At 47.9% G+C, this 25374-nt stretch overlaps 12 protein-coding genes across 12 annotated transcripts; 7 read left to right on the forward strand and 5 right to left on the reverse strand.

Annotated features, from left to right (window-relative positions):
* Positions 1–129: 129 nt before the first annotated feature.
* Positions 130–1479, reverse strand: FPRO_14684 (putative endo-1,4-beta-xylanase; the record flags this gene model as incomplete). The annotated part of the gene is made up of 1 exon (XM_031219738.1): positions 130–1479. The coding sequence occupies one exon, from the start codon at positions 1477–1479 to the stop codon at positions 130–132; it is 1350 nt and encodes a 449-aa protein (XP_031085466.1).
* A 1019-nt stretch (positions 1480–2498) lies between these two features.
* Positions 2499–4034, forward strand: FPRO_14685 (uncharacterized protein; the record flags this gene model as incomplete). Its single annotated transcript, XM_031219739.1, has 1 exon — positions 2499–4034. The coding sequence occupies one exon, from the start codon at positions 2499–2501 to the stop codon at positions 4032–4034; it is 1536 nt and encodes a 511-aa protein (XP_031085467.1).
* Positions 4035–4592: 558 nt separating this feature from the next.
* FPRO_14686 (uncharacterized protein) lies at positions 4593–8688 on the forward strand (the record flags this gene model as incomplete). The annotated part of the gene is made up of 3 exons (XM_031219740.1): positions 4593–5634; positions 5684–6518; positions 6567–8688. 3 exons carry the CDS (start codon positions 4593–4595, stop codon positions 8686–8688), a joined length of 3999 nt encoding a protein of 1332 aa, XP_031085468.1.
* Positions 8689–8936: 248 nt separating this feature from the next.
* On the reverse strand, positions 8937–9495 carry FPRO_14687 (uncharacterized protein; the record flags this gene model as incomplete). The annotated part of the gene is made up of 3 exons (XM_031219741.1): positions 8937–8957; positions 9021–9200; positions 9250–9495. The coding sequence occupies 3 exons, from the start codon at positions 9493–9495 to the stop codon at positions 8937–8939; spliced, it is 447 nt and encodes a 148-aa protein (XP_031085469.1).
* Positions 9496–10565: 1070 nt separating this feature from the next.
* FPRO_14688 (uncharacterized protein) lies at positions 10566–11279 on the forward strand (the record flags this gene model as incomplete). Its single annotated transcript, XM_031219742.1, has 2 exons — positions 10566–10737; positions 10789–11279. 2 exons carry the CDS (start codon positions 10566–10568, stop codon positions 11277–11279), a joined length of 663 nt encoding a protein of 220 aa, XP_031085470.1.
* A 503-nt stretch (positions 11280–11782) lies between these two features.
* Positions 11783–12433, forward strand: FPRO_14689 (uncharacterized protein; the record flags this gene model as incomplete). Its single annotated transcript, XM_031219743.1, has 1 exon — positions 11783–12433. One exon carries the CDS (start codon positions 11783–11785, stop codon positions 12431–12433), a length of 651 nt encoding a protein of 216 aa, XP_031085471.1.
* A 916-nt stretch (positions 12434–13349) lies between these two features.
* Positions 13350–14474, forward strand: FPRO_14690 (AAD14-Putative aryl-alcohol dehydrogenase; the record flags this gene model as incomplete). Its single annotated transcript, XM_031219744.1, has 1 exon — positions 13350–14474. One exon carries the CDS (start codon positions 13350–13352, stop codon positions 14472–14474), a length of 1125 nt encoding a protein of 374 aa, XP_031085472.1.
* A 1863-nt stretch (positions 14475–16337) lies between these two features.
* FPRO_14691 (uncharacterized protein) lies at positions 16338–16874 on the forward strand (the record flags this gene model as incomplete). The annotated part of the gene is made up of 1 exon (XM_031219745.1): positions 16338–16874. The coding sequence occupies one exon, from the start codon at positions 16338–16340 to the stop codon at positions 16872–16874; it is 537 nt and encodes a 178-aa protein (XP_031085473.1).
* Positions 16875–17134: 260 nt separating this feature from the next.
* FPRO_14692 (uncharacterized protein) lies at positions 17135–17683 on the reverse strand (the record flags this gene model as incomplete). Its single annotated transcript, XM_031219746.1, has 1 exon — positions 17135–17683. The coding sequence occupies one exon, from the start codon at positions 17681–17683 to the stop codon at positions 17135–17137; it is 549 nt and encodes a 182-aa protein (XP_031085474.1).
* Positions 17684–18115: 432 nt separating this feature from the next.
* Positions 18116–18951, reverse strand: FPRO_14693 (uncharacterized protein; the record flags this gene model as incomplete). The annotated part of the gene is made up of 2 exons (XM_031219747.1): positions 18116–18684; positions 18738–18951. 2 exons carry the CDS (start codon positions 18949–18951, stop codon positions 18116–18118), a joined length of 783 nt encoding a protein of 260 aa, XP_031085475.1.
* A 2258-nt stretch (positions 18952–21209) lies between these two features.
* Positions 21210–22273, forward strand: FPRO_14694 (uncharacterized protein; the record flags this gene model as incomplete). Its single annotated transcript, XM_031219749.1, has 4 exons — positions 21210–21312; positions 21382–21692; positions 21748–21858; positions 21914–22273. The coding sequence occupies 4 exons, from the start codon at positions 21210–21212 to the stop codon at positions 22271–22273; spliced, it is 885 nt and encodes a 294-aa protein (XP_031085476.1).
* A 64-nt stretch (positions 22274–22337) lies between these two features.
* Positions 22338–24900, reverse strand: FPRO_14695 (uncharacterized protein; the record flags this gene model as incomplete). The annotated part of the gene is made up of 5 exons (XM_031219750.1): positions 22338–23664; positions 23713–23823; positions 23887–24117; positions 24171–24377; positions 24431–24900. 5 exons carry the CDS (start codon positions 24898–24900, stop codon positions 22338–22340), a joined length of 2346 nt encoding a protein of 781 aa, XP_031085477.1.
* Positions 24901–25374: the final 474 nt, after the last annotated feature.

Raw genomic sequence — 25374 nt, forward strand, 5'->3', positions numbered from 1 at the left:
AAATATTACGATGCTGGAATTTGTGGCAAATGGCCACCCGTCGTAATGAATGAGAGTTATATGCTATAGCCATCAGAGCAATTATGTACAAGAAGTGCGAACTCTCATATCATCCAGATCTCAAATCATTTAGCTGAACTGCCACCAGTTGAAGTTGAACAAATAGTCAGATCCAGTCCCCGTGAAGACAAGGAAGAGATCACTCGTGCCAGTAGCACCACTAACAGGGCAGTCCACAGTCTTGTACGTCTGCCAGTTTCCAGTAGTCGTTACCGTGCAGGTACCAACCAACTTGCCCGTCTTGCTACCAAGTCGAAGCTCGATCTTACCGCCGCTGCTGTTTGAGGCAACACGAGCGCTAAAGGTCTTTGCACCAGTGCTACCAAAGTCGACACCCTTGACCTTGATGTAGTCACCATTGTTGATGAAAGCAACGTTGAGGCCACCTTCACTGCAAACTTCAGTCTCGATGCCCTCAGACCACGCGATGGTCTCGGCCTCTTGCTTGACATATGGGTTCAGAGATTTGACCTGAGCAGGGCCTTGCGTAGTCATTTTGATCTCAGGGATCAGACCATCGGAGCCATACTTGAAGCTTTCAACAGCCACAGATCTAGTATAGCCGCTGCCACCAGTAAGAGCACCATTGTGGTAAAAGAAGTACGAGTTGTTCTCAAAGTCTATGATGCCAGGATGGTTGGTGAAGCTTCGGCCCTCCTTATTCATTACGATACCGCGGTAAGTCCAAGGCCCAGTGGCGCTGGGTCCAGTCGAGTAGCGGATATCCTCGGAGCAGCAGTTGGCAGCGTAGATCATGTAGTAAAGATTGCCACGCTTGTACAGCCAGGGTCCTTCCTCAAAGGTTGTAGGGCGTTGCGCGTTGTTTGGACGGCTGCCGAATCCAGCAGTTGTGAGCGAAACCTTGTTGACGCTTCCACTGTAGGAGAGCATGTCTTGGTTGAGCTTCACATAGTACAAGCCAGGGTTACCCCAGTATAGATAGGCCTGGCCATCAGTGTCGATATACACAGTTGGGTCGATCTCATTGTTCTCAACCAATGGCTTCCCGAGGGCATCCGTGTAGGGCCCAAGGATGTTGGTACTAACACCAACGCCAATAGCCATTCCTCCCGTTTTTGCATTGCGGACAGGAACGTAGAAGTAAAACTTTCCGTTTCGGGCAACGACTTGTCCAGCCCAAGCTCTGCTGTTGGCCCAGCTGAATGTCTTCAAGCTCATGGGTACACCATGATGCTGCCAGTTGACCATGTCTGCTGACGAGAAGAGACGCCAGTCGGTCATGTTGAAGTCGGTAGAGCCGTCATTGTCATGGCCAGTGAAGAGGTAGACACGGCCGTTGTAGACCATTGGTGCTGGGTCTGCGGTGTAGATGTCTTGGACGATGGGGTTGTCTGCTAGAGCAAGACCAGTGAAGCCCAGGAGGGTGCTGACAAACAGCAACGGGGGGGTCAACCACATATTGGAGAGGTCTCGAAGCAACTGCTAATATGAATCAATGTCTTGCTAACTTGGGCTCTTGACCAAGAGTAATTCTATAGTGGAATTATTATAAGCAGTTTGAAGTCACCTTTAAATATGTGATCCTATGCTGACATGCAAAACTCAGTTCCCCGTATGGGGAAGGTGACAACTCAAATTCGTTTAAGAATTGCTAGCGTTGGGGTAAACGATGATAAACGAGCAACTACCGTATTTAGACAAATTGGCTGTGATGTTTTCGTACGATAACCACAAACAATTTGCGCGCCTAACTAGTATGCGGACCTAAGGCCGTATTTAACACCGACCTTAGGGCTTCTATTTGCGCGCATCGTCAGATTGCAGCTGTTCCTTGAAGTAGAATCCGGATAATCGGAACAAGGCGAATCATTTACTGGAAACAGACAGCACATCGGCGGAGGCTCATTGATTGGAACGCATACGAGAGGACACTTGGATCATGTTTCAGTCAAGGGTGAGATGAACGCAAATCATCTGGTGTATCCATACTTCATCTGGGGTAACGGAAGAGGCATTCCGTTTGTCAAAAGGGAACATGGTGACATCTAGCAAATGCCGAATGCTGCAAGTGCCGATCTTCCGTTAAGCGATCCATATAAAACACGCCCAAATTAGGCTAATACGACTAGTCATGGCCTTCAGCTCCCCTTAATTACTCGAGTAGTGACGAATAAATGAAGCGTCTGCTGATTTGTTTGACCACGTTTGTTTCAGCCTGAAGTTGTCGCATCGTGCATAATGCGGGGTCCAACCCTGTAATAAACATTGGCGCCCTGCTACTCGTGGCTCTAGAGGAGGATATATTTCCGTGAGAACTCTAAGAAGTCTGGACGCTGATCCCTGCTCAGCTAAAGCGCGCCAATCGTTTCATGTCAAAACTCCAATTTGGAATGTCGGTCATTTTCTTATAAGTTAGAGTGAGAACTACTGTAATAGGTTCTCTTTAACAAATCTCTTTGGTTGTACACGACTTCAAAATGCGTGCTATTCTTGGCCTCCTCTTCTCGGCCGCTGCCGCCATGGCAGAAAAGTTTACAAACCCTGTTATTTGGGAAGATCTCTCTGATGTTGAAGTCACTCGGGCTGGAGATGCCTACTTCATGACAGCTTCGACATTCCACTACTCCCCCGGCGCTCCAGTCCTTCGATCCTACGATCTCGTCAACTGGGAGCACATTGGACATTCCGTCCCTGTTCTCGACTGGTCCTCCAAGTACAGCCTTGAGAACGGGCAGCGAGCTTACGTCAAGGGTATCTGGGCTTCTTCTCTCCGCTACCGAGAGAGCGACGGAAAGTTCTACTTCGTTGCTTGCATTGAGTTCGGAAAGACTTATGTCTACAGCGCGTCGAGCCCAACTGGCCCGTGGTCTCAGATCACAACCATCAACAAGTGCTATTACGATGCTGGTTTGCACTTCGATACTGATAACACTCCTTACGTTGCCTATGGGCGAGGTGATCTTCACATTGCCCAGCTCTCCAAGGACATGAAGACCGAAGTCAAGGAACAGGTTGTCCTCTCACCGCCATCGACACTTACACTTGAGGGATCTCGCTTGTACAAGAAGGACAACAACTGGTACATCTTCTTGACACGTCCCGCCACCGGACAATACATTGCAAAGTCAACCAACGGGCCCTTCGGATCTTATGACCTCCGCATCATCGCCGATAACCTCAAACTAGCTACCGCGCCTCGAGCTGGAGCACCTCACCAAGGCGGACTTATCGATACACCCAACGGCAACTGGTACTACATGTCTTTCGTGGACATGTACCCTGGGGGACGAGCACCAGCTTTGGCGCCTATTACCTGGGGCAGCGATGGTTTCCCCAAGATCACCCTCGTCAATGGCCAATGGGGCAACTACGACTACCCACTTCCTAAACGCACTGTTCCCAGCCCTATTGGTACTGATACCTTCACTGGTCCCAGCCTCCGAGCAGATTGGGAGTGGAACCATAACCCTGACACCAAGAGCTTTACTGTCAACAACGGCTTGACCTTGAAGACTGCTACTGTTACCAAGGACTTGTATCAAGCTCGTAACACCCTTACCCACCGAATTCGGGGTCCTCAGGGAACCGGCACAGTCCTCATCGACTTTTCCAAGATGGCCGATGGTGATCGTACTGGTCTTGCAGTTCTTCGCGACTCATCAGCCTGGATCGGTATCGAACGTGAAGGAAGCAACTTCAACCTCGTCTTCAACACTGGCCTCAGCATGAACACTGACTGGACCACCAAGTCCACTGGAAGTGTTTCAGCTCGACAGAACAATGTTTCCTTCCGCAAGGTGTATCTCCGTGTCACTGCTAATATCAGCCCTGGTGCTGCTGGATCTGCTGTGTTCAGTTATAGCACCGACGGCAATAGCTTTACCAACTTCGGGTCCACAGTCTCGCTTGGTAATGATTGGCAGTTCTTCCCCGGACATCGTTATGGTATTCTTAACTATGCTACAAAGAGTCTTGGTGGATCCGTGCTTGTTTCGCGATTCGATAACAAATAATCGCCATGTTTGAGCTTCATCGTATATAGTTACCAGGTACATATGGAGAGAATAATAAATACTTATCAAGAAACCTCGGTGTCAGGCTGTTCATTCTTTCAAGGTGATCATGACTTGCAAAAGCTTCAATTCAGCCAGTCTCAGTGCTACAAAGCGTTGGGCCATCACAGGGCGCAGGGAAATTTACAGATTTAAAACAGAATATCAAAATGAGCTGACAACGGTTCTTCTAAATTCAGGCTTCTTAATCTGAATTTGTCTCAACTTAGGGTCCCTTATCTAAGTGTTTTTCTCGTTCGTTATCGTCTTAAGTTTTGCTGTTTCCCCAAATTCGAGACCAAGCTAGTAAACACCCCTATATAAGGATACAAGGGCACATGTGCAAGCTGCAGGTCAGTCCAGACGGCCCGAGCTTACGATTGGTTCGGAATCGCATCTGCTGATGGCGGGCGCTGGTTATTTCGTAAGCCCCATGCTGGCCTTCTTTTTCTTTTCTCCATATGTCTCTTTCGACCAGTTCATCCACGCTTACCCATAAACTCAGGACAAGAACCTCCGATGAGTCAAGATGGGAATAAGGACCTCTTCACACATGATGACTATACCGTGGGATGGGTCTGCGCGTTGCCCAAGGAGCTAACGGCCGCTACAGCCATGCTGGATCATCAGCACCGCCCACTATCGAAACCCCGAAACGATATCAACTCGTATACTCTTGGTTCCATTGGGCCTCACAATATTGCCATTACTTGCTTACCAAAGGGTATGATTGGAAATGTCCCAGCAGCAACAGTTGCCAGTCATCTAGTCACGACCTTTCCCTCTATCAAAGTCGGTCTTATGGTAGGTATTGGTGGTGGTGTTCCATCCAACAAGATCCGGCTGGGAGATGTTGTTGTCGGGACATCCTCTGGTGACTACCCGGGAGTGGTGAAGTGGGATGCTGGCAAGGTACATGGGCAGGGAAAATTCGAACGAACTGGATCACTTAACAATCCACCCCAGTCACTGTTGACGGCTCTTACACAACTAGAGACGCAACACAACCTGGTCGGGTCTAAGATACCGGAGTATCTGGAAGCACTGAAAGACAAATGGCCCAGACTTGCTGCTACATCTCTACGGAGAGAGTCTCTCAAAGACATATTATTCAAGTCATCTTACGATCACCTTGATAACACTACTTCTAACACGGACGATGAAGACCTAGATGGCGATGAGGATGAGGACGAGGAGCAGGGTCCTTGTCGGCTTTGTGATAGATCCATGATTGTGAAGAGAAAGGACAGAGAGATGCGCATATTCTTTGGTCTGATCGCATCAGGTGACAAGCTGATCAAAGATGCTGCATCACGGAATAAACTCAACAAAGACCTAGGGGGACAAGTCCTCTGCATCGAAATGGAGGCTGCGGGTCTTGTGAATCACTTTCCTTGTCTTGTCATACGGGGCATATGTGACTACGCCGATTCGCATAAGAACAAAGATTGGCAGGAACACGCAGCTATTGTAGCCGCAGCTTTTGCAAAGGAGCTCTTACAGTATGTACAGCCAACCGATGTGAAACGGGAGCGTCCACTGAAAGATTTGTTGAACGATGGTAAGATTCTTGTCTTGTCGGCTAGCTATTACCTACTAATTTTGAATAGTCTACTGTGTTGTCTCCGAAACACGCGATGATGTCGCCGAGATCCGAACCAATCAGAATAAGAAGGATGATATCAAGATTCTCGACTGGCTCACAGCAGTTGACTACGGCTTGCAACAGAGCGAGTTTCAGAAGGTTCAAGAGCCAGGAACTGGCAGTTGGCTTCTCAATACCACCGAATACCGAGATTGGGTCAAGACACCTGGGCAAACTCTCTTTTGCCAAGGTATCCCAGGTGTTGGTAAGACTATCCTGACATCAGGTCTGATCGCACACCTAAACTTAGAGCTCGCGGGAGACTCTGCTGGCGGTTTATCATACATCTTCTGCAACTTCCAGAGGCAGGATCAACAAACCAGTGACGGCCTCCTTACATGTATACTGAAACAGCTTTCTGCCGGCTTGCCGTCCCTGCCAGAGTGCTTACGGTCTCTCTACACAAACCATGCTATCCAACGAACACGGCCATTACCCAGAGAAATAATTTCTACTCTTGGGTCCGTGATCTCTGAACACTCGAGAGTATTCATCATAGTTGATGCGCTTGATGAATACGGGAGTGTTCCTGGCGCAAGGGAGTCCTTTCTTGTGCAGCTTGCTCAATTACAGGAAGAACTTGACGTCAATATCTTTGCCACTTCCCGATTCGACACCACAATCTCTTCTGAGATCAGATCCAGCTTCCTGAACAATACGAGTCTAGAGATCAATGCAGTGAGGGATGATATTGGCACATACATCGAAGGAAACTTCAACATGTTGCCATCTGACATCCGGCAAAACAAGGATCTTCGCCGGGTTATCATAGAGTCTGTTCAGGAGTCTGTAGACGGAATGTGCGTTTTCCCCTAACAGACATAGGACCTATAGCTAACAGCTTGCAGGTTTCTTTTGGCGCGGATTTATCTGAACTTGCTCAGTTATAAGGTGTCTGAAACAGAGATACGAAACCAGTTAGCCATGTTCAAGCGAGGCAGTAGGAAGGGCAATGCTAAAGCCTTGTCAGATGCTTACGAGCAAACCATGGCCAGGATCAAATCCCAGGAAGCAGATCACGCGATGCTAGCTAAAGGAGTTCTCCTTTGGCTTACATACGCAAGAAGTGAGTTGACCGTCGAGGATCTGCAGTACGCCCTGGCGACGAGATCCAAATACCGTATGGTTCGCACACAAGACTTACCCTTCGAGTCCACCATGATCTCTGTCTGTGCGGGACTTGTGACCTATGATGAGTCAAGTAAGATTATTCGACTCGTTCATTATACCACGCAAGAATACCTTAGCCAAAATCCCCATGAACTATTTGCGTTGACGGAACAAGACATTGCAAGAACCTGCATGTCACATCTGTGGGTTGAAGAGAATGAACGTTACCGTTTTCTCGACTTTGACCTCGCTACCAGATCCTCGTATCCATTATGGTGGTACAGCGCTGTGAATTGGGGACACCATGGGCGCGATTCCTTACTTTCGAATCGCGAGCTTATTGAGTTTTTGGATGATGAGGCGACCGTTAGTCTTGCCATGAGGAACGCCCTGCAGAAATTCAAAGTTGGTTACTTCTTTATGAGACATCTTCATATAGCGGCATATTTCGGTCTGGCCGAGCTTGTTGAGTATCTCCTTGATATGGGGGCAGCGGTAGACATAACGGACCGGACCGGGAGGACTCCACTATCATATGCGTCTGAACAGGGGCATGAGGCTATTATGGTGGTACTCCTTGAAAGGGGAGCAAAAGTGGATTGTCAAGATGGTGAGATTATTCCTAAGTGGCATTATGATAATGAGAACGCAGGACGCACTCCATTGTCATTTGCTACGGAGCAAGGGCACGAAGCTGCAGTTCATATCTTGATTGCTAATGGCGCTTCTGCTTCAGTAAGGTCCAAATCTGGACGCTCACCACTATCTTATGCTGTGGAGGACAAACGAGAGAGTCTGGTTAGGTTGTTCCTCGAGACGGAACCTGAGGATATCAGCATTGAAGTAGGCCGTGCAGTTGACAACGAGCATGAGGCTATCGTCCGACTGTTGCTTGAGAATGGCGCCGACGTCGATTTCTCAATAACCCCAGGTTTCACACCACTACTTCGTGCAACACGCGCCAACAACGAGGACATAGCCAGGCTGCTACTGGAGAATGGGGCAAATCCAGATCCTCTTCACAGTATGTCTACACCACTTTTGTTTGCTGCAGCAAGAGGGTATGAGAGAATTGCGAGACTGCTTCTTGTGACTGGAAGAGTTCAGATCGACCGACCAGATAGATTTGGGCGTACCCCTCTGTCCCATATGGCACAGCATGGACACAAAACTACAGTGAAAACACTGCTTGATATGGGGGCCAACCCTAACACTACGGCAAAAGCGACTTTCGTTGGAGCACAATTCTATAATGGAAGAACACCTCTTTCGTTCGCAGCAGAGAAGGGGCATCAGGAGATCGTTGAGCTTCTTATCGCCAGTGGGGCAGACCCCAATCTAATATCTACCGCTCAAGCCGAGAGTACCAGATTGACACCAATTTTATATGGGGCAAGAAACGGGTGCGAAGGTGTCATTCGAACCCTCGTGGAATCAGGCCGAGCAGACCCGGATTCCCCTGATGCCAAAGGGAGAACACCTCTTTCATATGCGGCAGAAAAGGGTATGAAATCTACCGTCAAACTGTTGCTGGAAAGGTATAAGGCGGATCCTGGTCATATGGATGAGGATGGGCACACCCCTCTTTCATACACTGCCCAGAAGGGTCACGCTGATGTTGTCTGTGAACTGCTGGAAACGGGCAAGGTTAGCCCTGATTCTGCTGACGGCTGGGGTTTTACACCGCTTTGTCACGCTGCATTATGGGACCACAAACGCGTTGTGCTTTTGCTAATTGAAAAGGGAGCGGATATTGACTATATCATTCCCCATGGGGACTGGAAAGGAAAGTCCGCTTTAGTAATTGCTACAGAATATGGGCATCAGACAATCGTAGACATTCTAAACAGGAAGGGGTAGTATTTCTAAAATGAATACACATAGCATAGAAACCTGTTGTGTTTTGTATGACCATTGAATATTGCTAGTATTGTGATAGTTATCTGTTGTTAAGGAATGTATTGCCAAAAGCCTTGGCTTAGGCCTAAGGTAAAGACAGTATCCTAGCTAAATATGTATCCTTAGCATTCCTCCAGCATTGCTAATTTGCCACATAGGATTCCACAGAGAAGTATATAGAGCCAATGCTATTCAGTAACTTGCTTCCTTCAACAATAGTGGTCGCCGTTCTAAACATTCAAAAGGTTAGACATGTACTAGGCTGATAACAAATAGAGTAGTACTGGACTTACAAAGGTACGGCCGATGCTGAGATCGTTGCTGCTCTCGTAACCACCTCTGCCACTGCCGCACTTGCTATCGAGATAGCCATCCTTTCGAAGGACCGACTGGACCAAATTGCCGTTGATATAGCTTCCCTTTCCTCCACTCTTGTAATCACAAGCAAAGAAGGTTACGCCCTTGTGAGTTTTCTAATTCCACGGTTAGCTGTGAAATTCGAAGGAAGGGATGATAACATACCGAAATCTGGCCTTTGAAGTTACCAGAGAGGTCAATCTTTCCATCAGCACCCTGCTCAACCCACAACTTGAACCCTTCAGCGCCAGCAGCTGCATCTTCTTCGTTAAGGGCAAATTTGTCACCACCTGGACAGGTGGCTGGTCCAAGAAGGTCATCGCGAGCTTGAAGGCCAACCGAGTTGGGTCGTGTGGGTGAACCAGCAGACAGAGCAGTGAAAGCTGCGATCAAGACAGTCAGGGAGTACATAATGGTGGAAGGAGTTAAGATAGAAGATGAAGGTCTTTTGAAAGTGTTAATAGTTGATGTTTTCAGGTTGTGAAGATAAGATGAAGATGAGAATGGTTTAGAATTGAATCAGTGGGTGGACGAAGGACTTTAATACTTCTTCAGGGAGCCTATCTTAACAGAAATGCCCCCCTTCAACTTGCAAATTCTCATAGACTGAGGAGCCATTGCGCAGGAAGTTCTGACACTGCAGTGGATCTTCAGATAATTACGTCAATGTTTCTATCTGTAAACTGGAAACTCGCCTCTCAAGGAGATGCCGACCTTCCATTTCAGAGAGTCAGAAAATCCTTTGATCCTGAGATATTCCTTCTTGATGATCTCTGACATAGGATCAATAATCAGGCAGCGAAGGAGCCTCTTCTCTAGATAATTATGGGTCGAAAGCATTCACGGGCCTTTCATAAGAATGTTATTCTGAGTTGATGTAACTCACAGCTGATGCTTACTTCATGCGCCTAAGGATCAATTACGTCAGTATATCTATTTAATCCTCCATGAGAAAGGGACATCGGGTTTTTGGCAAGTTCCGGGTCTAATTTCGGAAACTTAGTAAATCCTTCGGTCCTGAGATCTGCCTTCCGGGTTATTGATCGTCATTGACCTGCATGTTGCGGGAATTCCCTCGTCATCCGAGTGCTGACATTGGGGGCCGTTTAACCCTGCATACGAGCAACTAGATCCTTTGCTTATGGACAAACTCTAACAAAACAAGGCGGAGCAGGCTGATCATCAACCTTGGAAGTTTACTGATGCCTAGGAGGAACTCGCGAAGGATGGATTTCAAAACTATAGCCAACGATCGGCAGAAGAAACGGGATTCCGAGTACACAGTCAGACACCTGGGAGCAAGGCATTGCGTTGTGATATTCGTCTTTGACTTTATTATAAATTATCTTGAGTATAAAGGAAAACTATTTAAAACAGCACAAATATGGCATAACTTAGCATTGGAAATCATCATCATCCAGTGTCACTCATCCCAATATTCTATCATCCTCTCTTCAAAAACTGTCTCAAACCTAGCCACTATGTTTTACACACGATTTCTCACTGCTGTCGTAGCCGGTCTCCTTGGAGCCCAAGGAGCTCTCGCTGTCAAGCACGGCGAAATCAGCGAGTTTGATGGCAAAAACGTTCGCTGGCAAGAGCTTGCCAAGGGCGTCTTCACAGGTGTCCCTGAGAATGAGTGGGACGATAAACGTAAGAAGACCGCATCTCGATACAATCCGCTCTGGCTCTGACAACACATAGTCCATAAGAGGTCTGCCGTTGAACTCGACATTAACGAGATCGTCGGCAACGTTACAACATCTGATGGCACTCAACTTGAATCGCGCGACCTTGCAGGCACGTGCAGAGCTGGCCAAAAATGCGTTGTCAAAGCCACCACTTACGTCTTGCTCTCGGGTTACAACGCTTGGGTCAGTACTGCTGAGTACGTCTCCAGTGGCAATCTTTGGGAGTTCCTCAACAAACCCTTCGTCGCCAACGCCGGTGGCGTTGCCATAGCTGGTATCATCTCGGGCCAGATCAACGAGGCTACCAAGAAGGAGTGCAGCACCGAACCTCCTGACACTTCCCAGGCTGACATTATTCGCACTGCCCTGGAGAAGGTTATTGACCAGAATACCGAGGCTGGGGAGGTATCAATTGATATTAGTGGACCCAGTGGTACGGTCAACATCAAGATCAAGGCTGGCCCTCCTAATACCAGCCCTAACCCAGAATGCAACCAGGGGTAGCTTCGCCGTAGAGCGGCGAGTTCGAACCAGTAATTCATAGCTGGGTCTCACGATAAGCCTGAGACGTCCTGAGATCTAATCGGTCTGAGGTCTGGTGCGCCTTAGTGCGTCTCGGTGCGGTAACAAGGGTCGCACGTAGGAACGCCAGGGTGTATTTGGTAACTCGGTGAATTTGACACCTGGAATTGTTATTTGGGTACGGGAGATGTCACATTCATTTACGTGGCGAAAAGGCAAGGGGCTGAGTCGTTAAGTCTCTTTATTACGTAGCAATTAAATGTATAGCTAAATCATCCTTGACTGCCATGCTGACTGTACAGCCCCATTGCTCAACATTTGAAGCCAATCACAACAAGCAAATCAATGGAATGTGGGGAATCAACATGATGCTCCAGGCAGCCATTTAAGTATAAGCTCTGATAATAAAAGAACATACTCTCCCCTCCTGTCTGATTCGTAATTCATTTCAATTCCTCTTCCTATCATCTAGATCAATTGTCAAGATGACTGCCACGCCCAGCTCACATTATGAGTCCTGGTGGTACTCAGACACCAACCGCTACGAGTATCTCAAGAGCGACCTCTTCTGGACACTCGCAGTCCTCGTCATAGCCAATTGCTGGTGGTCAGCCAAGCAGGTCGATTCATTCCCCGATGAAGACAACCAAAATGACAAAAAGGACGAAAAAGAGACTTCTATCGTCAAGCCCAGTACTGCAACCCCGCAACCTCGTCCTGGCTTTTGGCTCAAGGATCGCATTACGTCACCACTCCGCAAGTATCTTGCGCTTTTGGCCTGCACATCTGTGTTCCCTCTCTTGCTTATCCATGGTTCCTGGGTCATCAAATCTGCCTGGCGAATTTCTTTCGGGCTGGCCAATCGCACATACCCAAGTTCCCTCAAGCCGCGGATACTAGGCTTTATCATCTACTCACCAGTTGCTACTATCATATTGCTAGCCTGGGTAGCGGTCTTGGGTGCTGGTGTCTTTATTCTTGCGACGCAGATTCTCTTTTGGATCAAGATCTGGGAAATAAATACCAATGCGCAACCTGTCATTCCTCTGCCAAAAGATGTCGCGAAGAAGGTCGATGGTGATGGGGATTGGGATGAGGTCAAAGACAGCCAAGAAGAGAGCATCGAGGAGACTTAGGGCAGTCTAGATGTCGAGTAGTTTTTTATAATCCGGTTTACTTACAAGAACTGCTGAGTTTACAACGATTTACTGCTATCAGCCTCTTGAAGTACAGTTTAGCCTAAAGTTACCTCTACATTCACGGATCTGCGGACCGGATTTTGGCATTCGAGGGGATAGTGGAGAAACCAACCTCAAAGAAAGGTTTAGGTTTGGCTTGGACATTTGCAGATTTGGCCTAGTCGTCCCTGTACTGGAACTATGAGTCATGCCGCCATGATCAAATAGGCATGGGAAGTTAACTACATCACCTTAAACTATACTATCATGGTGTGCCAAGAGATGAAGTTATCATGGAACCAATCACACTATGTCTGATAACCGACCGTTGACTCATCCGTGTACCTTGACCTGGCTTGAGTTCAACCTGATTTATCAGCACTGGCTTCAGCGTTCCCCTGCAATTTAAACCTGATTCAAACAGTATGTATATGCCAGGAACTCGTTTAATGAAGTCTGGCCAATCAGTTTCAAAGATTTGCCCCAAGGATAGAGTTAACATGCATTGTTACATGAATCACATGGTGCAAATTATCATTCCAGCTGTTTCCAATCATCTTCTACGTATAGATCTTAGGTCCGCTATTTCCGAGGAGTGACATTCTACACCGCTAACTATCATGATATACAGGGTTGGAGCTATAGCTGTCTATTCGGATAAAAGTCTTTCTTAACTCCGGGAGCTCAGATTCCAGGTTGGAGGAGGCATAGTGCATTGCAGCTAGCTGCATTGACTGAATTCTATAAGTAGAGGGAAGCGTCCTTCCTTTGACATGACCCAAGACACTTACAGTTCATACATCCTTCCGTCAATCATCCCTATTGACAATCTTCTTAACCGTCCCCTCACATCCACATTCTTCCAACTTTCACCATGGACATGTCACTGCCCCCAGAGCCAAAGACTGAACTGGGTCGCTACCGCATCCTGTCCAGCACAGCCGGAGTACGTGTTTCTCCCCTTGTGTTTGGTGCTATGTCCATTGGACAAGCCTGGGGATCGAAGTTGGGCTCTATGAATGAGGAGGACTCCTTCAAACTTTTAGATGCATATGTGGATGCGGGAGGAAACTTCATTGACACCGCCAACAACTATCAAAACGAAGAGTCAGAGATATATATCGGCAAATGGATCGCTGCGCGAGGCAACCGGGACCTCTTGTTTCTTGCCACAAAATTCACCAATTGCTACCGTACACACGACCTCGGACAGGGAAAGACTGTCAACTACGGCGGCAATCATAAGAAATCTTTAAAGTTGTCTGTTGCCGACTCGCTTCGCAAGCTACAGACAGATTATATTGATCTTCTTTATGTGCATTGGTGGGACTGGACTACGTCCATCGAGGAACTGATGGATTCTCTCCATATCCTCGTAGAACAGGGGAAAGTGCTCTACCTCGGCATCTCAGATACGCCAGCTTGGGTCGTGTCTGCTGCCAATACCTACGCAAAAATGCACGGCAAAACCCCCTTCTCTGTTTACCAGGGCCGCTGGAATCTCATGGTGCGCGATCTAGAACGGGATATCATTCCCATGGCCCGTCACTTCGGCATGGCCATTTGTCCCTTTGACGTTCTCGGCGGTGGTCAACTACAGACTGCCAAGCAGCTTGAGGCACGTAAACAAGCTGGCGATAAGGGCCGCGGCAACAACCAGAGTGAAGAGGCTCGCAAAGTCAGCGAAGCCCTGGAAAAGGTAGCCGCTGAGCACGACACAGACAGTATTCAAAAGATTGCGCTGGCATACGTCATGCAAAAAGCCAGGAACGTGTTTCCCATCGTTGGCGGACGCAAGATCGAGCATTTGCACGATAACATCGAGGCTTTGAGTATTCACTTGAAGGATGAGCAGATCAGCTATATTGAGAGCATCAAAGAGTTTGACGCCGGCTTCCCTTCCAATTTCATTGGCGATGATCCCAAGGAGACAGGTGGGCAGAAACACATGATGGAAGTTTTGACTGGTGCCAAAATCGCATGGCAGAGACATCATTGAGCAACTGAATAGTCTGCAGATAAATTCAACTATAGAGCTTTCTTCAAATAGTTGACTAGTTGGCAAACGCAAGAGTCACTTATATAAACTTCGCCATGCTACTCTACAGTAACCCCCTCATGCGCGTAACTAGATCTTCTCTTACAAGTTAGTTACTAAGATCTCTCTACTGATCTAAGCTCTCAGCCGTAAGACTAAAATGTTGCTCACAGTATACGAGCATCGTATTTGCCCGTACAGCCAGCATTGAAACACCAATGCCAAGAAGGAGAAGCATGTCCAGAAGCGCAAGTAATGATGCAAACTAATAGTATTCTCTCATTAAGAGAAGACAGGGATATTACCAAACGGCTTATTGGGGGTTTTGTAAGGCCTGAAGTCGGCAGTTGGCTTGGAGTAAGGTGCCTGGCCCCCTGGGCAAACTCATTACTTGAATAATAAGTAAGAACTGCTGCTCTATTTCTTTACTTCCGACATGACTGAGGGCCTACATGGATTACTAAGCTATCCATAAAATCCTCGGCTTCCACGTTGAGTCATAGGCTGTACGACAATAAATATTTCCCTCACACAGCATATGCGTTCCCCTTGTGGTACGGTGCTTCCAAGCTTCAAAGAATATGCAATAGCAGATATCTACAAAAAAAGCAACCATAAGCCCGTTTTTGGTCATCAAAAGCACAAAAGGATACCGGACACTAGCTCAGGCTTGCTCCTGAATCTCGAACCTTCAGTGAAATATCATGCGAGGAAGGTTTGAAAAGCGGTTTATATGTCTATCTTGAGCAAGTGGCTGCTTATTTGCATGCAGGGTTTAAAATAATATGTAATAGGATCTTGGGGTCTGACATTCTATTACATACGAAACGGCCTATGGAAGGTTGCCTTTGAACATACTGGCATATAAATTCACCAGTGGCATCTCTTCTCATAGTATGCTTCGATTGTATCTTACTACAGCCCATTCAACTTTTACCACACTTCTCAAAACTGAACGCTGATTCTTCTCACCACTGCAGAATGTCCTCAACCGCTCGTCAAATTGATCTATCATATCCCCCTGCCTCACCAAGTCAGCGCTTGACTACATCTTCACGCCGCCAGTCATGTGATAGATGTCATAGACAAAAGCTAAGATGCAATCCTCCTGGAGGAAGAAGAACGGGAGCTTGCAGTCGTTGCTTTCGACATGGCACTCAGTGCGTATACAGTCTCAGCCGCCCCAAGGGCCGTCCGAGTTTGCACCACTACCAGGGCAAGACGGTGCTTTTGCCTCCGATAAGCCGCATGGAAGCTGCTGTGCAACCGCTTACGCCTGAGGAGTATGACTGTGCGAGTATCCAGGAACCTGGACTTACGTATAGTCTTCAGCTGTCAGCCCCACCTCATGCTTCTGGAACCATTACTCCATGCCAACCTAAGTCGGAGCCGATCTTAGCCCCGGGACCGCGTTTTGAGTTGATGCCCGAAGCATGGCCTGGTCATGCACTGCAGCCGGAAGTTTATTCGTGGGACACTATGCATGCGAGATACCAAATCACAGACCCATCAATATCAATGTTCAACACCTCGATGAACATGCAAATTGGGTTCCATGATGATGTGGGGGATTTATGCATCCCTGAACTTCAAGTTGAATGGCACTTGGAAACGGGGGGAAATCTGTCGCAAGTGGAACAACTACCACTAAGTTGCAGTTTCAAGAACGCCACGGAAGTCCTTGGTCACCTCACACCTAGAGTCCAAGCCCTCGACAATAAGAGCCAAGAAGTCTTCAAGAACTAGGGGCCGTCTCACAAGCAAAGAGTTTTTGACCAACGTTTGCCCATGCTGTTACTCAATGATGCTGTACTCAAGCTTGTCATGGCATGGCTCATGAAACCTTCTGAAGACATGAACGATGAATGCAGCATTCTCAATTCTCTTTCGAGTGCTACAAATGAGTTACGTACCGACCAGGTTGTCGTTGAGTTGCTATCGTGCTCAGCCAAACTCACAAAGGCGACTCAGTCACTCCACGAGGAACTCGGAGTCCGAACCAATAAGGCTGTTTTCGACAACATTGTGGCGCAACATCTAGTGGTTGTTTGCCACATGCAGCTACTCAGCAGCTTTGTAGCTGTACTGGGTGCCTTGCAGGATGGCGCTGAGGTCATCCAAGGAAACATGACGCCAGGACTTGCGGATCTCCGGCTGGCAATGGTGGTACAGGTGAGTTCTTACTTATTCGTGCGACAATGCCGCGTAGTCGACGGTTATCTGGAAGTGGAATCGGGACCGAAGTCAAGTACAGGGTATTCGAACCAAAGGACTGAAGATGGGAGGGTGATACAAGAGTTGAGGGCTGGAGTTCACAGCCGCCTTGCATGGTTTCAGAGGTTTTGGTATGGTCCTACGTAGATCGGTGAAGGATCGAACGTCTGTACGGTGTAGAGGTGATATTATATACATTTGACGCTGATTCCGGATTGCTTGAGTCTTTTGATGCCAGCAAGTTTATTCAGGCTCTTTCGTCCACGTCGCTAACGGTCAACGAGGTTAAGCAAGTAGAAGATGGGTCCTGAAACAGGACTATTATCTGCTAATTGCCCCTGGGCTCCAAATCATAAAAAAGTTCTTTAATTACTTAATAAGACCGAACAAGAAATATGAATTCACCCTTAGTCATACCCTAAGCCTGACTTCCCATAGGTCGGATGCCCTCTCCCTTTGCTCTCCATAACAGCAAGTCCTTCGCCCCTCTTTGGCTCAACCAAGCTCATGCCCAAAAGCTTCTCATAAAACGGTACAGACCTCTCCCAATCTCCCGTAAGCAGCATTGCCCTTCTCAAGTCCGGCATCTCATCCAGCACTTCTCGCATACAACGAACAAGCCAGCTCCCCAAGCCTTTGCCTTGATATGTCGGATCAACCCAAACGTCTGTGAGATATGCAAAGGTGACGAAGTCGGTCACGAGCCGAGCGATTCCAATCAGTTTGCCTGATGATTCGCGGCCGGAGGACTGAGGCGAGTCATATACGCCGAATGAAAGGGAATTGTGAAGTGCTTCTTTGAAAGCTTCAGGTGATAGAGCGCTGGCCCAGTAGAACTCGCTCGAATTAAAGATATCTGCAAGTTGGGAGATAGGGAATTGGTTGGGGTCTGTTGAGATGGTGAATTGATCTTTTTGCCAGGATTTTGACTGAAACTTTGCTCTAAGCGACGTCATAATGGGCTTAAGATGTGTTGAATGTCTTGTCGATGGAAAGATAGATACTTAGAGAGAATAAAGGTTGGATGAGTATTTATGCTTATAAATACGCTACCCGAACAAAGTGACTCATTGGTTTGTGACGCGCCCTTCACCCTACGAAACGAGCGAAGTGGGTGTTGAGAAGGTTAGTCTCGGCGTTTCACCAATGATAAACTGTCCTTGCTATCACGACTTCGCAGCCACCAATACCAATCAATGAATTTAAATGACTCAGACTATGGACGCAGTATTCAATTGCAGTTTTTATTTTGACAATATTATTATACATAGATCACGGTCAACATCGTCCTCCCTCCTCAACTGATGATTTTCAATCACCGGAGCGATCCCCCGAGCTCGGAACCAGGCTTACCCTAGGGCCACTCTTCGGATCGGATCCCAGCCGAGTTAGAACGTAAACATGGCCTGCGCCTCGGCCATGAACCCCGATAGAGTCGGGTTATCAGGTTCTGTCTTGGTGACAGACCCTTGCCAGCCTTGCTTATAGACTCGCGTTTCCAGAAACTCAAGTTGCATACCACCAGAAGCGCGAGACTGCAAAATCTCCGATAACCCTCTGACCTTGTTGTCGCCTTGGATAAAATTTCTCAGGGCATCAGCATTAAGATAGCGGTACGCCGCGCAGTATGATCTGCAGTCTGAGCCCCATCCTCCAATTGAGTAGCTGGCTACGACAGCACCTGGGCTTAACATGATAGCGCGGTCTAGCTCTTGGAGTACGGCGTCCAATTGCTTAACTTCGCTGGAAGTGAGCGCATTTGCGAATCGGAAATTGAGGAGAGCTGTGACTGTGTCGTAGGTGCTGGATAAAGCCGTTTGCCTAGCGACATCGCTAGAGGTGAATTTGTAGGTATCTTTACTGGCTGGCGCTACAGTGACGGATTTCCAGGTGCTGGCAAGCTCTGTTGCTTGTTGGCTGGCCTCAAATTGAGCCCGACCAGCTAAACTCTTCCAATCTTGGAGATTCTCGTTAGCACAGTTTCTTATCGAGCTGCTTCACGGTACTTACCGATAAACAGCTTAGCTTTGTTCGGAGCGTCATGCACAATCCCCCACCAGACGATGCCCGTTTCTGGATGGTCGAGATACGTCTTTAGCGTGGCGGCCCAGATCTTGCCGAGCTCGGTACTCTCATCCGAGAGTGACGCTGGGTCAGTAGAATTCGAGAATTGGAAGCCAATGACTTCGGTGCCCTCGTAGGGAGGAAACTGAGAGTTGGCCATGGTGTTTAAACATGCAAATGAGGTTTTTATTTAGCGACAGCAAAGATTACACGTGTATGGACTTGGCCTTTATAAAACACTGGAACCGCTGACGTAACGCGACGGGGTTACCTGTCATTTTCAAGCCGTTTATTAGCGACCGTGCCCACTGTCAGCCGCTGAATCCGTTGCTGAATGTGAAACGAAGCTCATTAAACCCTTGTTATTTGTCCTCCTTTTCATATGGATATGTCTGACCAGGCACTCGCAGTGCATCTTCCTACCCGATAGTAAGTATATGTATTGCAGATTAGGTTATGGCTTTCCAAGCTGATGAAGCTTGCATCGCGCGGATAATTTGCTGCCCATTCGCTTGTGTTTGGAGTCTGTTCTATACGCTTTCAGACATAGACGGCTTTACTGACTTACTGCTCCGTCGTCTGAGGTCCCTCGCAATGACGTGATGCCCTTGATGCTCCGCCAAATTTGCAGCCTCCTGACAACGCCACTCCTAGCCAGGGCTGGTTGCCATTATCAAGAAGCAATTGTACGATACAAAGTCTTCCATGCTCTGCAGCACCTTGGAGAGCCGTACGACCATTTCTCTCAGCCCATTCAGCATTTACATCCACTTCGTTCTCATAGAGCAAGTGTACTATGTTGAAATGGCCCATTATAGACGCATGTTGTAAAGCTATCATGCCGCCTTCGCGATAGGCTGCCGCGTTGACATTTTTCGTCATTTGAGATCAGGAGTCGGGTATGTTCAGCATCTCCCGAGCCCGCTGCGATTTGTAGTTTGGTGACTTTTTCGCGTTCTGTCATCGGTTTCAACGACTTTAGGGGTCGTCCAGGGCCTGCGCCAGCTTGTAGAAGCGGGTCCGAGCCTTCACAGTAGCCGTCTGTAGCGGATGCCCTGCCACGACTGAATAGGCATTGACATCTGCTCTCGAATCAATCAGGGCTTCGCAAATCTTGATATCAAATTCAACTTGTCCATGCTTGAGAGCAAGATGTATGGGTCTTACATCAGACCAGGGTGAATATTGATTTGGGGCGGTACCACACAAATGGCTTTGGTAATGCTGTAGATACTGCGTTGAATACTGTTCGATGCTTCATTCCTTTTCAGTGATGGCTTTGACCAGCATCGAGGTCCCGGAAAACAGCGCGGCCTCCAGCTTTTGACAGCAGACCTTCCCGCCGCAAGTGGTGAAGGTTTGCAAAGCCGTCTTGGCTCCCATCATCATGGCGGAAGTGACATTAACATCAGCTCTAGACTCCAAGAGTACGCCTTTTAGCTTCTTTTGCACCCAATAGTTCCTCATACCGTTGGAAACGTCTTTCAGAGGCTTGTTGCAGAGGGGGTAGGAGAGATAGATCCCGTTTTTCTGGACTAGCAATGGCTGTCCTCGTAAGTCGATGTGTCTTTTGCGATATGTTCTATAGACCGAAGGAATTCACACATGAGCGTCGGAAAAGTTTAGATGTATATATCCTCACCATCCTATTGGTTTACGCAGCCTTTTCGGCGAGATAGTCCCTCCCGAGTAAAGGAGTAGGGTTCGTCAGTAATGTAACCAATATCGAAGTCTATCTTTGCTCTATTAATAGTCCCGGAATTGCCACTGGATCCGATTAAATGCTGTATATTCCAACCGCATTTTAAGGTCATATCTGGCCAATGGAGAGTGGTAGGTCTGCTCAAGGTGAAGATGTCAAAATTGGCAAAGGCGAGCTTTGCTTTTCGAGATCTGGAAGGTAGTTACCCCGCAAGATATCTTGTCAAGCAAGGGCCAACAACCTCCACAAGTTTGCCCTTACTCTAAATGGGGCTTAGTTCCTGATGGGATACCATAGAGGAGAAAAATTAAAAGACCCCAAATACACCAAAACTCGCTGGCGTTTCACCCATCGAGGGGTCTTTTTTTATTTCCCTCTTAGGGTATCCTCGGCTGGGGGTCATCAAGCTCAGCTTACATTTACAGACCCTGGTGTATCCACACCAATGATTGTTGCATGTGCCTCGAGACGAGGTCGAGATCCACATAATATCGCGTCTCGAGTTACTGACAAGGTTCCATAATCTTGCGCTCGGTGTTTAGATGGTCAATGGGACGATTTATGGGGGAATAAAGAAGTATAAAATAAGAGCTTTCCTGATTGTCACAACTAATGACTTGATATCATTTTATGCCGGAGCGCAAGCACTATAAACTGGTTGTTTCATCACTCCATAATTTGCCAAATCACCAAAGAAGCCCCGCACTTTAGACGACATGGGCACATCAGTCACTGAGGCTGAGGCCGCTGGAAAGTCAACCACTACTGTCGCCCAGCAGCATCAGACCAAAGTCACCCTAGTTGGCAAGGTGATTGCGAGTGAGTAACCCAGGCGCCATCTGGTCTATTTCTTTCATCAGGGCCACAGTTAACTTTTGTCCGTTCAAGTTACTGGTGCCAATCGTGGTATCGGTCTCGGCGTTGCCGAGGCTTGCCTCGACAACGGCGCTCAAGTTGTCTACTCAATCGACTACGCCGAACCAGGTCAAGATTTTGCCGCAGCGCAAGAAAGATGGCAGGGAAAGCTCAAGGCGATCCAAGCCGACGTCACAAAGGAGGCTACGGTCACAGCGGCGGTCGATCAGATCGTTGAATCAGAGGGTGCTCTTCATGGTATGGTGGTCAATGCTGGCCGAACAAACCATAAAGCTGCTTTGGATTTCACCGAGGAAGAGATCCGTAATCTTTTCGACATCAACGTGCTTGCGACCCAATACCCAGTGCTACTGTCTGGGCAACGCTGATGTATCATAGGTCTTTGGTGCGTTTTACTGTGCTCGAGCGGCAGCACGCGCCTTCATCAAGCTAAACATCAAGGGCGCTGTTGTTTTCACGGCATCCATGGCTTCATACCGCCCGAACAAAGTCAGTACAGTATAAATCTTCGCATACACCGAATAGTAGCTCACTGTAACACTAGCGCGTACCGTCGGCTCCCTACGGAGCAAGCAAAGCTGGCATTCGAAACATGACTCACACCCTGGCCATGGAGTGGGCAAAGTATAATATTCGTGTTAACTCAGTGTCTCCAGGCCTAGTTGATACCGCTATGACATACTGGGTCCCGCAACAACCTGACTGGGAGCAGCAGCTCAAGTACTATGGCGGTATGCCCCGACTAGCTCAGATCCAGGAACTGGGAGGTGCCTATGTATACCTCCTAAGTGATGCTGCTAGTTATACCACTTCGATTGACATTCCCGTCAACGGTGTCATTGGTAGTATGTTGCACGTCCTACCTCTCTATTGGAAATCACTAATGTGTTTTAAAGTCTGCTAAACAACAAATTGTGGTACTATTGAAGTAGTCTTCAGCTGAATCCTTGATAACGGAATACATAAATCTAAGAAGCTTGATACGTGTCCTTCTTATCCACTCCCAATTCATAAAAACTCTCAATTAAGCTCAAAACAGCCAGAGCAGCACCGTAGGTCATCTGAAAGCCATCCGTGCTAGCCTCCTCCTCAGGGCTACCAGTCAAACCCGTTGGCTTGGCCTTCTTAAGCTGTGTTGTAGGCATCTCTTCCGGTAAAGGATGGAAAGGTAGTCCCGTGGGCATTTCGCCGTTCCTCTTCAAAGGCTTGGTATCATTCTTGACCTTACCGGACCCAGTGCTGAGCAGTTTCAGGACAATGTCGTAAGCCTTGAAGTCCTCCTTGCCTTTCTGAAGACCCTGAAACATGACGTACACCGCTCGGATGACGCTTTCCAGTGCACCTACGATCCATGCATGGTGGGACGAGGCTGCTTCTCCGACAAGATACAGTTGGCCTAGTGCGTTAGGCTTGATGATTTCTTGCCACATGTTCGAAAACTGCCCGGGACCGAAATACGCAAATGCTCCTGACATGTGTTGGTCTCTATACCAGTCGTAGCCATGGTGGTCAATGTATTGGTTTTCAAGGAATGTGACCAATTTATCAAACGGATATTCAATCCGTGCATGAAGTCGGGCGAGGTCGTGTATTATGAGTCGTTTGAGCTCTGCATCATCTTGTGTTGTGTTGTTGGAACAGAGGGCGCCAATACGCTGGGCATCTTGACCCCAGGTATACGAACACAGAAGTACGGCGGGCTTTGTAGGATCCCACTTGTCCTCACCCTCGTTTGACTTGATGTTATACGATGGGTAGACGCAGACACGCAGGGACAAGTCCGTTCTGGCTACACCACCTTTACTAATGTTGAAAGGCTCGGTTTGCCACCATGCAGTTCGAAATTTCATGCCGACTTTAGCAGAAGCGCCATAGCCAAGAGCTCGTATGGCCTGCTTAGTACCCCATGATAAGCCAGCTTCACGAAGTTCCATGCGCTGCAGGGCACCGAGGGTGGTGCTGTTGAAGATGGCAAAATACTCCCTGTTTCTCGTCTCGACCATCTTGGTCTTGGGATCGGTCCTGGTGGTTTTTATCTTCATTGCTGTGTACGTGCCGCGCGGGCGTTGTTGACGAAGCGGAACTTGGGCATTGATTGATTCAACCTTGGTGTTGTATTCAATGCGCTTCTTGATCTTCAAAGCCATGCGCCTGGCGATCTCTTGAGCACCGCCATCGATGCACCACCAGTACTGAACGTCCTTATTATCGGGGTCGTCGTCCATATCGGGAGTGTGGAAATCGAGTTCTTCGAGAACACATTCTGTGAGTGACTGGTCATACCAGCCTGTACCGCTACCGAGGTTGAGCTACTGCGAAGGGAGACTCAAGTGCAAGACTTACTAGGTCATTGTCTCAAGCCACTCGATAGTGTTGTAATTGTAACCAGGGCCTTCAGGGAAATCACCTTCAACCGAAACCTGGGGTTCTTCTCCGCAGGGTTTCAGTTGACCTCTTTAAACTCAAATCAGTTTCTATCTATTCCACGATCATCTTAAGAAGGCGAGGAATACTTACGAGCTAAGGAACTGTCGAACGCTCATATGATCGGCCCTCATGAGAAGGTCCCATAATTTTGTAGCAGCTGGCCCTCTCTCCCTACTTTCCTCGTCTTTACCGGCCCTCTTGAATCCTTGCTTCTCCTCCTCTTTCTCTTCATCGATTGCTGCCTTAAAATGCTTTAAGGCGACGTCCGTAAAGGGTCTAAGCGCTTTCCGGACTAGCTCGCTGGGGTCGGTCTTAAGCAGGCTATAAAACAATCAGAAGTAGTTCTATCGTTGCAGGTTCATCAAGCATCACACCATGGCGGGATCTGGCCGTTCTCGGGGAGGCCCTCGTTAACCTTGTACGGATCATTTGGAAATCTGGTGTCTTCCCAGACATTGCCTCTGGTCGTGATATCATTAAAGTAGGCTGGGCATTGGCCTTCCTCGTCCTTTAAGTAATAAGGAATAAGGCCGGGCTTGCTTTTCTGGGTGATTCCGATGTAATCGAATAGCTGAAATGTTCTTGAAAAAATATCAGCCACAAACCACAGCGTTACGTTATGAGTGTAGCTTACCTCGTCATGATAGTGTTGTTGGGGAAGCGCATAGCACCGACATCGTAGTAGTCATGCTCTTCATCAGAGAAGTGGTGGGTGTATAGACGTCCACCTAATCTTTCCGCACCAGCGGCCTCAAGGATGTCGTAGCTGATCTTGAGACTTTCGCCCTTGAGGTCCTCATGGTCATTCAGCCAATCAAAGAGAAGGGCGGCGAACAAGCCAGCCACACCAGCGCCGACAATGCCTACGCTGATCTGACCTGGCTTCTCAGGGATGTAGCCAGGACCAGTCAACTCCTTGGTCTTCTCTCGGATTGAACCGATGCTATCTTTTTCGTCAAACTTGGTAGGAACAGACTTCTTCAGGCGTTGGATAACACCCTTGAGATCATAGTTCATCTTCGTTTTGGCGACATCACGGGCCCACATATGCTTGTAGGACGTTGTGAATTGATGAACTTCTGTAAAGGTGCCTTGCGAAGACATGATGGAGAACTGAATGCTTGTTACCTGAAAAATGATGTAAAGTGAGTCTTGTAGAGAAGATTGGTTTCATCCTTCTAGCACAGGATCTGCCTTTTATAAATCCATGCCAGCAGTACTAGCATGGAAGGCTTAAGTTTTGATATCTATGAAGAGCGCCCCCTAGCGACTTGTACAGCAGTATCAAACACATGTCTCGAAAACAACACGAAGAAGACAGCTGATTATCCTCAATCTCCCAATAGGCCCTCCCCATTCTTGCAACTGCATTCCTAATTAACAAATAAGCTGTCGAATATCTCAAAAACAGCGCGAAGGTGGATACCCAGTCTCACTAAGCTTTCAGCAGCATTTCTCCTCTGAGCTGCTACATATCTCGATGGGCTAGCTGTCGACCTACAATGGCTGGCTGACTTGTAACACTGCGGTGCCAATTCTATCCCTATTCGGAGTCAACTACGGAGAAGGTCAAAGAAG

The sequence above is a fragment of the Fusarium proliferatum genome (assembly GCF_900067095.1).
Source record: "Fusarium proliferatum ET1 genome assembly, contig: FPRO_scaffold008, whole genome shotgun sequence".
In the NCBI taxonomy this organism is placed as follows: Eukaryota; Fungi; Ascomycota; class Sordariomycetes; order Hypocreales; family Nectriaceae; genus Fusarium; species Fusarium proliferatum.